At 40.5% G+C, this 12,631-nt stretch overlaps 1 protein-coding gene across 2 annotated transcripts in view; it reads right to left on the bottom strand.

The window, feature by feature from the left end:
- Positions 1-6,139: 6,139 nt before the first annotated feature.
- dock5 (dedicator of cytokinesis 5) overlaps positions 6,140-12,631 on the bottom strand; it is a 74,904-nt gene continuing 68,412 nt past the window's right edge. Inside the window, exons 45-51 of one of the 2 annotated variants that reach the window (XM_015028310.1) lie at positions 11,030-11,113; positions 10,781-10,918; positions 10,335-10,492; positions 10,046-10,190; positions 7,512-7,671; positions 7,163-7,281; positions 6,140-6,998 (exon numbers count right to left, since the gene is read on the bottom strand). In XM_015028310.1, the coding sequence (XP_014883796.1) occupies positions 6,915-6,998; positions 7,163-7,281; positions 7,512-7,671; positions 10,046-10,190; positions 10,335-10,492; positions 10,781-10,918; positions 11,030-11,113 (888 nt within the window). In that variant the 3' untranslated portion in view covers positions 6,140-6,914. The remainder of the gene's footprint in view (positions 6,999-7,162; positions 7,282-7,511; positions 7,672-10,045; positions 10,191-10,334; positions 10,493-10,780; positions 10,919-11,029; positions 11,114-12,631) is intronic. The other variant, XM_015028317.1, reaches the window with a different exon arrangement.

Below are 12,631 nucleotides of genomic sequence, written 5' to 3' on the forward strand. Positions count from 1 at the left end.
TGCATAAATACTGTGTGATATGATTCAGTGTTTTTATGCAGTTTTCTCCACGGCAGGCCTGCGGGATGCTTCTTTCTGTCGTTAGTGTCAGAAACTTTTCCATCTCGCTCTGCCGCTTTAGCTGGAGGAGCAAATGGATTTGAAAAGAAATTATGAAAGATGAGCAAGGAGGATAACACTTCAGCAAATTATTTCAGCTTTCATATTATAATAATGATTTAGTAGATTTTTTTTTTTTTTTTTTTGATAATCTTTCCTCCGGCCCCCCTAGAGCTCCCTGGTGGCCCCCGCTTTGAAAACCACCGCTACCAGAAAACCAGTGTTTCAGTTCAACCCTCAGGGTTCTGGTCAGGTTGGACAGAAAATACTGTGGATCAGTAACTTCAACAGAATCTGATGATAATCTCTCAGGACGCTAACGGCTAGCTGCCGCTCTTTCTCTCTCTCTCTCTCTCTCTCTCTTTCTTTCTGGATGGTAGCGGTTAAGAACCAAGCGCTCCGTTTCCACTGCTGGACGGGGTTCTGCTGACTGGAGAATGAGAGGTCGCAACCTTTTTCAGAAAACACTAAAAGATCACACAAGAGCAGAAAACAGAAAAAATACAACCACATTTACGCTACCTAAACATATAGTGGACGTGATAAGTCAACAGTTTTGGTGCGTTGATCATAAACTTCGGTTTTTACTGAGTGTTGGTGAAGTTAGCGAACTTAGCTTTCATGTCTTTTGTTCCAATCATGAAATGAGGATTGGTCTAATGAAGAACAAACTTTGAATGTTCTTCCATGCGTGTGTGGGTTCTCTCTGGGTGTTGTTGCTTCCTCCCACAGAATATGCATGTTAGCTTCTTCGGTCACTCTTCATAGTGACGTGTGTGTGTGTGTGTGTTTCTATGTTCCCCTGCATTAGACTGGCATCAGGATGTCCTCTGCCTCTTGCCCATTGAAGAGACAGTTTTGGATAGAAATAACAAAATTGGAATTAAAAGTACTTAAAGGGAAATGAGGTCAAACGTTCAGAGTATCATTGCGTGATTAAAGGTCTAATCAAGAGTTCGATCAATGTCTTGCTCCCGTGTTTCTTAGTCTGGACAGATTCTTCCCTGACTTTTCCTAGTAAGTGCAACTTTGTGACATCATCAGGCACCCATCTGAGAATATGAATTAAGGATTAAGGAGACAGTTTCAAAACTGACTGCAACTTGTTTTTGCACTCAAGGTTACCGATATGTAATATTCTAAGGAGATTTAATTTCAAGTATGTAATCCATGTTATAAAGGAATATCCACTCATAAATTAGCCGAGTTATTTAGAAAGCTTAGAAAGCTTATTCTCTGAACAAGGAGAAGAAAATCGCTTACTTCAAGTAACAACTGTATAGAGATGAATCCAAATAAAAGGTTTTTAACATTACACAGTTTTGACGTTCTCAGAAAAGTCTAGAAAAAGATATATATATATATATATATATATATATATATATATATATATATATATATATATATAATTACAGCCAGTGCAAGTGTAGAAATTTAATATCAAGTGCTGACTAAGAGATTACACATTAATAAATTCCATTCATCTTGAGATTAAATAATACATTTTTGGATCTGAAAAAAATAAAAACCTTCTCAATTCCAAATGTTTCAAACTTTCCTATGTAACAAACGTCCTCACGTGGTTCATTCCTCTCTAAGTAAAGCGTCCTGCTTGTTTTTCCCTAAAATGCATCACAGCAGCTCGTTTCTCCATGCAACACACAAAGAAGCTGTGTTGATTTAAAAAAAAACCCAAAAAAAACCATGCTGCTTCAGGGAGACAGCTCTGTGTGTCCCTTGGACAGACACAGCACCAAGCTGTGCCTACAGTTTACGAGTAAACACACACACACACAAACAGAAACAAGGGAAACAGAGCAGAAACGGCACTGAAAGGCTGTGGTTGAAACTATTACCCTGACCTGAACGAATTTTTACAGAGATGATTTTCTTATTCTGCACACAGGTATCACAAAACCTCCTGCAGAGCGCACATCCAAGATGAGACCGCTGGAGGAAACTGCTGCCCGATAATGAACATTTTTATATATAGGTTCCAGACCAGATTTAACTAGAGATGCTTTTGCTCCCTTAAAAAAAAAAAAAAAACATTTCGGGCTGCTTGATGAGCTTTTTAATCCAGTTTGAATGCCTCAACGTGTCGAGAATCTGATGAAATGAGTTGAACGCACATCAGACACTGTATGTAAAACAGGACTTAAATGCTACATTTTGTCATGTCACATTTAAAACTTTTTAAAAAAATCATTTGTCAAATAAAAGGTGTGGTGTGCATCTGTATTCAGGACCCTGAGTCGATGCTCTGCAGAACCACTTTCTGCTGCAATTACAGCTGCAAGTCTTATGTTTTTTTTTGTTGTTTTTTTTTAAACCAGCCTTGCACACCTAGAGACTGAAATTTTTGTCCATTTTTCTCTTTCCAGTGATCAGTATCATCCTTGTGCTGCTGTTGCTGTATGCATGAGGGAAATGCAAGGGCTCTGCGAGATGGAAAATAAGGACATACGAATGGAGATAAGGAACTTTAATACCAAATATTTTAGCTTGTTCAATTTGTGTAAAATTCAGCAACAGCCGTTTCTTTACTCACCTGGATGATGCGGCCACATCTATAACAGTCCCCGCTCACCTGGGAGCGCGTTTGTGGGAAATGTTTGACAGTCATGTCGGAACAGGAAGCGACCATCTCCAAACATTACCTGCAATGGAGGATGCAGTCGTCCAATAGGTGGTACCGCTCCTGCTGACGTATTATTACTTCCCTTTCAGTGGAGCTAATACTGTGACTGTACTAAATGTAAAGTAAAAATGATTTCTTTTTTCTTAACTTCTCTGAATAGTTTGCAACTGTGTTTAACAAAACACATTTCCGATCTTAAGACGGCAAAGGAACTCAAAGGCACGCAGACGGAGGCGACTGGCCTGACGTCAACCCGAGCTGTCAAAGAAGCTGGAAAGACACGAAAAAGAATAAAAAGAACGATACCGTTACTAATAACATGCTTTTTTTTTTTTTAATCAATTTAGCATGAAGCTGTAAGCATGTTGCATTATGCAGGCCCAATTCCACAAAGGAGTTCCTGAGCATCTAGTTAAAGCTGGCAGCTACAACACCGCTCTGTTTGCATGAGCGAACATCAGTACAAGTGTTCATTGCTCCTGAGGTTTCCTGGCAGAGTTATCTCCCTTACCTCACAATCTGACAGGAGGGGTACAGGCCATTAAAAATCCTGATTAGCCAGACCCAAGCCCCAACACACACACACACACACACACACACACACACGAAGGCAAACGCGTGCGTCCTCCATAAACATCTTATAAACCCCACCCCAGTCGATAACGAACCGCGTGTGAATCACCGTGAGCTACAGCGGCATCATTTACCTTCATCTGACCCGTGGTATTTGAAAAGCATAAATTACCTGGGTTGTTTTTTTTTATGCCGGCTTGTTGGATGTGTTGAAACTGAATGTGTAATTTGTCACGCTATCAGCATCCAAACCACTATCCGAGTACCCACAGAGAATAACCCGTGTTCTCTGTGATTACACAACTGCACTTAAGCAACAGAGAGGAAACACTTTTCAAACAGAAGGAGACATGCTGAGCTTGTTTTTTTTTTTTTAATCTTTATTTTATTTCAGTCAACAGCTTGTTCATTATAAAAAATATCACTATGTCTGTAGAATCATTGTTCATAAACATTTCTTGTTTTTAAAGAAATCTGCACTATACAACAACAGTAATCCCTTGTAAAACATCGGTCTAAAAATAGAAAAATAACAGCAATGATATGATTATTCAGTTCTATTTGATCTCTATCAAAACAGCATGCACTCACAGATTCAGCACCCTGAAGGCACATCATTTGTATTGCTTATTAAAAAATAATAACAATAATAATAATTATATATATATAAAAAAAAAAAGATTTACAGTGTTCGGTAAAATGACTTTGCTTCCAACATAATGTAAACACCCGCTGTGCAAATCTCTGAGAATTTTATTTTATTTTTTTAACAGAAACAACACCTGAATTTTCAAGCTAAAGTGACCTCCAGAGTCATTTTGTATTTATGGCTCCGTTAAAAGTCCCAGCAAAAAAAAACACATTTGGAAACTTTGCTCATTTACTCTCCTGACAAGAAACTTTTATGCCCCTGCAATAAATATTTACCGAGAGCCTGAAGCAGGCATGCTCAGCACGGCGACTGAGGATCCAAACCCTCATAAACGTGCTCATTAACAAGATCTAATTTGGGTTTTATATCATTTTTAAAGGCCGTGCCTCTCAAGCTGTGCCATCTTGGTTTGCCTTTAGCGTGACTGTTAGGAAAGTTTGGTATCAATTACTGTATTTGCACTGAGTTTGTGAACACACCAAATAATGTAGAAGCAAGAGGCGATGTGAGCCAAACAAAAAAAAGACTTATGAAGTTCATTTTTGTTCTAAATAAAAAGTAGCGGAGAAGAGTACTACAGCTTCCTGATAAGCAGGAAGTAGCTCTGGTAGCTAGCATGTTATTTACCTCTTGTGTTGTACCTTGGCTCTAACTCAACTGCTCTCCTTTGCTGAGTTGGAACACCAGTAAGAGTTGCAGTAAAGTTAAGAAAAATAAAACGATAAAGGAATTGCTACTCAATGAATCGGATATTCAGGCTAACCGTAGTTAGCAAGGGACGCTAACAGAAATGCATTTTATTTGGACTTTCAAATACTTTAGCAGTATGTTCATCAAAAGAGGTCGCATAATGTTTGTGCAAACAGTTTAACAAGATACATCTGAACTATCAGTCAAGCATGTGAGGCAGCCATATTTTATGTTGGAACCTGTGATTTTTTTCCCCACTCAGAAATTCAGCATCTGGAAGTCGACTATGGAACTATAAACTTGCAAATTCCTGAACTAAGAAGGTTTTAAAAATAAATTATCTTATTTCGAGGGTCATACGGGCTGCGATAAAGTGAGAGAGAGCAAGTCTTTCAGCAGAAGCAAGTGGGTCTAACAGAAAACGCCAAAGTTGCTATGTTTGATTCTTTAAAGCAGTCAACCTGTCCATGGGAAAGGGTGGATTTGGACATTTCGGCAGCTTTTTGGAAGTATGGACCTGCATTCTCTAACTGCAGATTTTCTGATGCTAACTGCTCTAAATGTGAATACAAGTTGCGAAGTCAATTTAAAATGTTGATTTGCAATCATTGTGCTTGTTTGCAAATCTTAAAAAAAGCAGAATGTTGCTGCTTTGGCTTCAAATGTAATTAATGACTTGCTAACCTGGTCACTTTGTCCCTCTTTCTTGTGCCCACTTACCCGTAAACAGACAATTTCAAAACGTATGTGGTGCGTTATCCACTTGCCTACATTTTTTATACATGCCATGTTTTACACATGGACAAAAAGTATATTTCTATTTATTTGGTTTGGCCATAGTGGTGAAGTATTGGGATGAAGATTCATCAGAATAAAAAATAAAAGTACCAAGTTGAAACCACATTTGTGTGCTTTTCCTGAATAAACAAGGTCCATATATAGAGGTGAAATGACCAAGTTCCAGAAAAGTTAGAAATGTATGCATTTGTTGTTTGTTACAATGCAACACTGTTTAAAAGAAATCAAAAATAGTTAATAGGAAAAATAGACCCAGAAAACTCTGTTTTTCTTTCATGACACAATAAATGGAAAAAAATCCAAATCCTGTTAAGAGACCATCAACATCTTTGTGAAGATGATGGTGTGAGAAAGCTAGGGATTTAGCAAGATGGTGGATGTTATAAAAAGTCTAAAGGCGTATTTAGGGAGCTTCAACACAACTATACATAACGCTTGGAAAAAAAAGTCTGTCAGGTTTTCAACGTCAGGTTACGCACAAAGCAGACTAAAAGCATCTGACGCGAACGAATCGCAGTCACAAGAACCAGTTTCGTTTTGTCTGCTTTTATGGCTGCAGCTCTGTATTTAAGCAGGTTTGACAGTGGTATCAAGTGTTTCTTTCCCCCCCATCCCCATTTCTTCTTTTGACAACACTTCCCAATAAACACCACCACGTACTGCAGCTTAGTGTATCAACAGGTTGGGTTCGACGTAAGCAACAAGCGCAGAATCTGCAGCACATTCAATAATGCCATCCAGTGTCTCTGAAACCTTGGCGGGTCGGAATGACAGGCTGCGCTAACAACAAGTAAAACAGGAACACAATCGACAGACGCAGACCAACTCCGCTTCAGACCAACAGTTACCTTCTGTACATGGTAATCCCTGCATATTAGTCAAGTTTGACATTCATCTAATGCAGCTCTTTGTATAGGGGATGCTGTTAAACAGCTAGAGGGAGAGTGAGTCATCCAGTGTCGCTCCATACACAAACATAAAAATAAAAACATGACGCTGTACCATTATTCATTCCATTTGTTTGCCACTGATTAAACAGAAAATGCACTGCTGTGACCCATCTTGAGGGAATGAGTCTTTCATTACCTTAATAAGCCCACAGAGCCTAAGACTGTACCTTAAATCACATCCCAAATCATGCATCCGGTTCTGCTGTTTTGACGACGGATCCTTCCCATCCCAGCTTAACGCTATGATAATTACTCAAATTTAAGAGCGGTGGACAGCTTGGAAGTAAAAGTGAACTGAAAAGAAGCAAATTACTCAAACAAAACAAACAGAAATAAAGAAATCAAGCCAGCCCTGCTTCTCCCCTCCACGTTCCGGTTCTCTTCTGTGACCCCCACTGTGGCGTCTCCGTGACGTCTAAAACGAGGCTGCGCTTTCATCACAGCCAAATCAGGGAATTAATGAAACTCCCAAGGTCGGTGCGTAGGTGTTGCCTTACTGGGGTGTTGCTCTTTACGAGGGGAACATTGACTTTCGAGTCTTCGGAGGAGGCGGGGGAGGCTTGTTCTCAATTTTCACAGGTAGCGGAGGGACGAACTGGATGGGGGGAAGAACACAGAAGAAGGTTCGTGTTAAGACTTTAAATATAAATAAAATACAATTTACAAAAAAAAAAAAAAAAAAAATGGGAGCATATTCATGTTTACTAAACATTAAATATGCATAAGGGAGGGGCTGTTATTTCCTCTAAGCAGATGTACCTCTGAAGAGCCGGCGAGGTTGTCAATCTCGTGCGGATGTTTCTTCGGAGGCATGGGTGGGGGAGTCCCTGGGGTGTCGATGGTATTGGCATCGTTGTCGCTGAGGAGTGATGAATAACCTAGCGAGGGGGGGGGAGGAATAAAAACTCTTCAGACCACATCCATCTGTGAATGTGTGTGTGACCTGATTAGCTCTGCAGACCAGAATATGCTTACACACCCCAGAAAAAAAAAAAAAAAGAAGTCTGCCAGGTTCCCCCCCTTTATTGTGTGGAAAAGCAGAACTTTAAGAGGGGGAGAAGTGCAGTGTGGTGCTTCTCAGAAGAGGAAGGAGCTGTTCGCTACGTACTGGAGCTGCGCGGCGTGTTTGGAGTGTGAGGGGAGGCGGCGAGCGGGCTGAGTTGGTTAGACAGGCTGAGCTGGGATGAAACGCCCTGGAAAAGGGAGAGGGTGAGCCGTCTGTCACCGAGCTGCAAACTTTTGGGTCTCTGCTGCTTGTCTGGTGAAACCTGGGTGGTGATGGTGGTGGGAGGAAAAAAAAAGGCGTGAAGAAAATAAGAACTCCAAGAAAAGCACAGAAAACCATAAAGAAGTTTTTCACTATTACACTTGGAATAACTTCAAACGAGCAAAAGCGCTCACACTTCACCAAACGTATTGGTATTTTATATGACAAATCAAGACCAAGAGCCAAACGGATGCGAGATGAAAAGCGAAGGGATACATGGTTCTGAAAATGAACACCACAAAAATGGACTTTTGAGCCCCGTTTCCTTCTGGACCCCTAAATAAAATCCACTGAAACCAGTTGCCATCAGAAGTTAGTTAAACGTGTGTAGCTTCATCTCATGATAAAAGACCCAGATTCAGCTAGAGGGACTATTTGGGTGCTGCAGAATGAAATGGAGAGTTGTAGAGATATTTATAGCAGGGTAAAGTTATAACAGGGTTTCTGCACCTCAAATTTAAGACTTTAAAGACCATTACGAACACAACTTAAAAGCTATATCTCCACAGAAATATACCAACTTTGTCCAAATGACTGGCGATAAATGTGCATTTGCCCAAGACAGTCACAAAAAAAGCTAGCTAGTTAGCTTTTTATTACTAGCAAGGGTATGCTAGCAGTGAGTTATCGTCTCAAATCACAGAACGCAATGAATAAGTCTGAGCACGACTCAAACTTTTGCCTGACAGAAAAGTTCCACAAGAAAGAAACATAGATATTTATGTAATGTGAAATAATAAAATATTTAAGACCTGTGGATTAACTTGTTAAAGGCCAACTTACTTTTTAAAAGAATTTAAGACATTTTCAGGCCTTGAAAAGTCCTTAAGACTTTTTAAGGATGGGCAGAAACCCTGGCTCTATAAACCCGCCACATAACCCTGAACACAATACTCCCTTGGTGAAACTTGATTGTTACTAAAGCTAACTAGGGTTGTTTTTTTTTTGTCAAAACTTGCCATAAACTAAACAAAATTCCCCTAAGCATTGTGGGACATTACTGATTACAAGAAGTAAAAATAAAAAAAGAAAACTCATGTGGCACTATTTGGACGAACAAATGCCAGTATTTTAGACATGGAAGCTGGCAGATGCCCACCACAAATGACTTGCAGATGGAATGTAGGCAAAATGTTGAAAAACAAGTAAGATCTCTTCTTTTTACGCTTTTCTTTTCAGCTATTCGCTACTTTCTGTTGGTCTGTCACATAAAATACACAAATGTATGCAGTTATCCCACAAAGTGAAAAAGATTGGATAATTTTGTAGGGAACCAGAGCTTAACATGCAGCAACTATAAAAATGTATTCATCCCCTTGGATCTTTTACCCTTTTTATTGCTTTAACAAGTCAATCATGATCAAAACAATTTGGCATTTTTAACAAAAAAAACAAAAACAAAAGTACCAAAAGCAAAAATGAAAACGGATTTCTACAAAGTAATGACAAGTACAAATATTTCACACTAAATAAGTGACTGCATAAACGTTCACCCCCTTCAAGTCAGTATTTAGTAAACGTGCTGCCAACCAATGCGTCTCCATTCTTCTGTGCAGAGCTGTTCACTCTCTGTCATGTTTCGTGGGGATTGGTTGCAAAGTCCTGCCACAAATTCTCTATATGATTGAAATCTGGGCTTTGACTAGACCAGAACATCCACCTCGCTGTCATCATTCATTTCTGTGTTTTGGGTTTTTGTCTGACTGGAAAACAAACGTTCTCTGAAGCTGTAGTTCTTTTTTGTTTGTTTGTTTGTTTTTTGCTGCATTCACTTTACCCTCTACCTTTACAAACCTTCCAGGGACTGCTGCTGGGATGCGTCCCCACAGCATGATGCTGACACCGCCGTGCTTCACAGAGGAGATGATGCGTTTGTGGTGAAGTATTTAGTGTCTGTCAAACATAGTGTCTTGTCTGATAGCCTTGGAGACTTTTTTTGTGTCCAGCCCCTTACTTTTACGTTTCAGTACGCTTTTCTCTGATTTGCTCGGAGAGTTCCTTTGACTTCATGCGGGGGATTCTGATTAATCGGAGATCGGACCTTCCAGCCATGGGTTTTTTTTTAATAATACAATGACTGCACTGAGGTGATTTCCATCCACACATTGTGAGAATATTTCTACCACTTGGCTGGACCTTTGTTCAATTAGGTCAGTCACTTTAAAGGGGGTTGAATATTTATGCACTTACCTCGTGTTAAATCTTTTCAATTAAATGTTACTTTGTAGATTTGTTTTCGTCAAAAAAGTCGAGTTTTGCCGCCTGCGATTGATATGTAAAAGCAAAACGAAGGGTAAAACATTCGAGAGGGCAAGGACTATTTATAGGTATCGTGTAACTGTATACAGCACAGTAGCCCAGACATAAGGCCTCACCTCATCTGCATCCGACTTCTTCTCCAGCAGCACTTGAGATTTGCTCACGCTCCACTCCTTTCTGTTCTTCCGAGCGATCCTGTTGTCTTCCTCGGAGCGCGACAGAACAGAAACCCTGCGATCACTGGGACAAGTCGACGAGGAGTTGTTAGCGAAACCACCCCGGGCACGGAAACAGACGCAGGAAAATGTGAAACAAAGGGGACAAATGACTCTGTTTTATGCAAGAGCAATAAAAGAACACGTCTGATTATCAGTCGGGGCGATGTGAGGATGTGGCAGCACTGACTCTTGGGAGGAGGGCCCGTCCGAGGAGCCGCTGGAGAGGCCCGAGGACGTGCTCGACAAGGTGGACGCGGTGGACATGCGGCGCAGGGTGGAAGACATGATGTAGGGCAGGACGACCGAGCCCACGCGGCTCTTCTTCTTCTCAGTCAGAGAGCAGGGCTGGGACACACAAATGGGATTAAGCGTCACCGGGGTGCGGATGAAGAAGGGAGGGAGAGAGAGAAAGAGAGATAGAGAGAGAGAGAGAGGGGGATCTTGGCAGGAAGATTCAGAGTGACAGGCGAGGCACAGGTTGCAAAAGCCTGGCTAAAGGAAGATTTATGGTCCTGTGCTAATATAATGTACACTATCCCTTTGAATGAGAAGCATTTGATAGGAAGGCAAGAGGGCCAATGGCGAAAGTTGGCACCCTGCTGCACAAAATCAAGTTTGCAGCTGGCAACGCACCAAGGTTATGACGCCGTACAGCTTCTCCACTTTCTCCCGCAGATCTCTGAAGCAAGTGACTAAACGATTGTGTAAGGGCTTCAGCTGCTCCGTCGCCTTCTCCCCGTGGATGCGAATCCCATCTTCCAGGAGCGGGATCTGTTGGGAGCGAGGGAGGACATAAGCAGAGCACAGGTGTCTGGCGAAAAAGAGGAGAGGAAAAAAAAAAAAAAAAAAAAGGTTCTTGACAAAGATGACGGAAAAATGTACCTGCAGGGCGATGAGCTGCTTAAGGACTCCAATGCGTTCGCGGTCACCCGGGTGCTCTTGGATGTAGGTATTGGTGAAGAACGCCTGAAGAAGAAGATGGAAACTGGGTGACGACTGGGCGGCATGTTGAGCGCGCTCATTAGAAAATGTGGCTGCGAGCAACAGAGAGCCAGCTGCCACGGCGACACAAAGAGGCTCCAGTGTGAACGGGACTCCACAACTCGGAGCAGAAACCAGAAAATGAGTTAAACAGAAGTGGGCAGCCATTGTTAAATGTCAGCTAGATGACCATTAGTCCAGCCTGGAGACGTTTGACCACATCGTCCTCAGCAGTATCCCAAACCTCGATGCAGAGGAAAATGTTAAGTCACATCAGTTTTAATAACATGTATGACCTTACGTATAAAAATATACTGCTAAAACCAGATATGGAAAAAAAATAAGGCAGCACTTTATTTGACGGGGTTTTTAAAGTGTCAATATTTACAAAATAATGCAAAGTTGGCACTTTTAATGGACTTTCAATGCAACTTTGCATTAAAAGTGTCATTATTTACCAAATGACATTTCATGATGACTGTCATAGACATCATCAGTCTTATGCACACCCCGTCAAATAAAGTGTTACGACAAATCTCATTTTTTATTTCCCTGTCTGAGATGAAAAACAAAACTTTTCCTGTTTTAGGTCAGTTTCAATTACCAAAATTATTTCCATTTGCTTAATGTCTGATTGGTGACTGAGAGTAGGGCTGAGCAACGTGGCTTAAAAATTAAATCTCCAATGTTTTTTCCCTCCATATGAGATCTAATGTTAATTTAAAAAAAAAAAAACAGAAATATATTACAAATGACAAAAAACATTCTCAAAATGTGGCTTTTATATCAATCCTCCCTTCTATGCATTGTACGACTGAGTCAGGTTATTTAATTACGACAACACAGTTGTAATATTAGCAACGAAAGATGCACCGTTACCAGGATAAAGTCTTAAAACTGTGAGGGAAAAAAAGTGAGAAGTGAAGAAACATTTTAGATAACTTTTTGTGTATGTGTTTGAGTTCTCATAAGTTTATTATGTCATTCTCCAAATATTCCAACTGTATTCTTTTAATATTGTAACCTTATTCTCACAATTAAGAAAGAAAAAATGGATTGACTCTTATATTTTGTCATAGAGTTGGCCTGAATTCAGTTGAAACGGTTAAACAAGATGGCCGCCGTGGACGTCTGAACTATAGAAACCCAAAGAGAGAATTAGTAGGGGGAAAAAAAAAAAAAATCTTCAAAAACCAAAAAATCTTAAAATATAATCAATCCTAATAGAATTATTTTTTTAAGACGTTTATTTAAATTTTCCTCTTGTAAAACGGTCTGGATATCCTTCTGCAAGCTTCTGACGACCGTGTGCTGGAACACCGACCCGTTCCTCCCGACTCAACCGGAGTCAGGTGCTCACACACACCTTCACACCTCCCACCACATTTTGTTTTACAAACAGCAGGATTTTGTGGCCACTAGGAAACCCCCCCCCCCCCCCCCCCCCCCTTTCATAGTAAAAAAAGAGGGCTTTCGACTTATAGCACTCTACTTTTGTTGGAT

The sequence above is a fragment of the Poecilia latipinna genome, unplaced genomic scaffold (assembly GCF_001443285.1).
Source record: "Poecilia latipinna isolate Pla-1442-1.1 unplaced genomic scaffold, P_latipinna-1.0 Scaffold8, whole genome shotgun sequence".
In the NCBI taxonomy this organism is placed as follows: domain Eukaryota; kingdom Metazoa; phylum Chordata; class Actinopteri; order Cyprinodontiformes; family Poeciliidae; genus Poecilia; species Poecilia latipinna.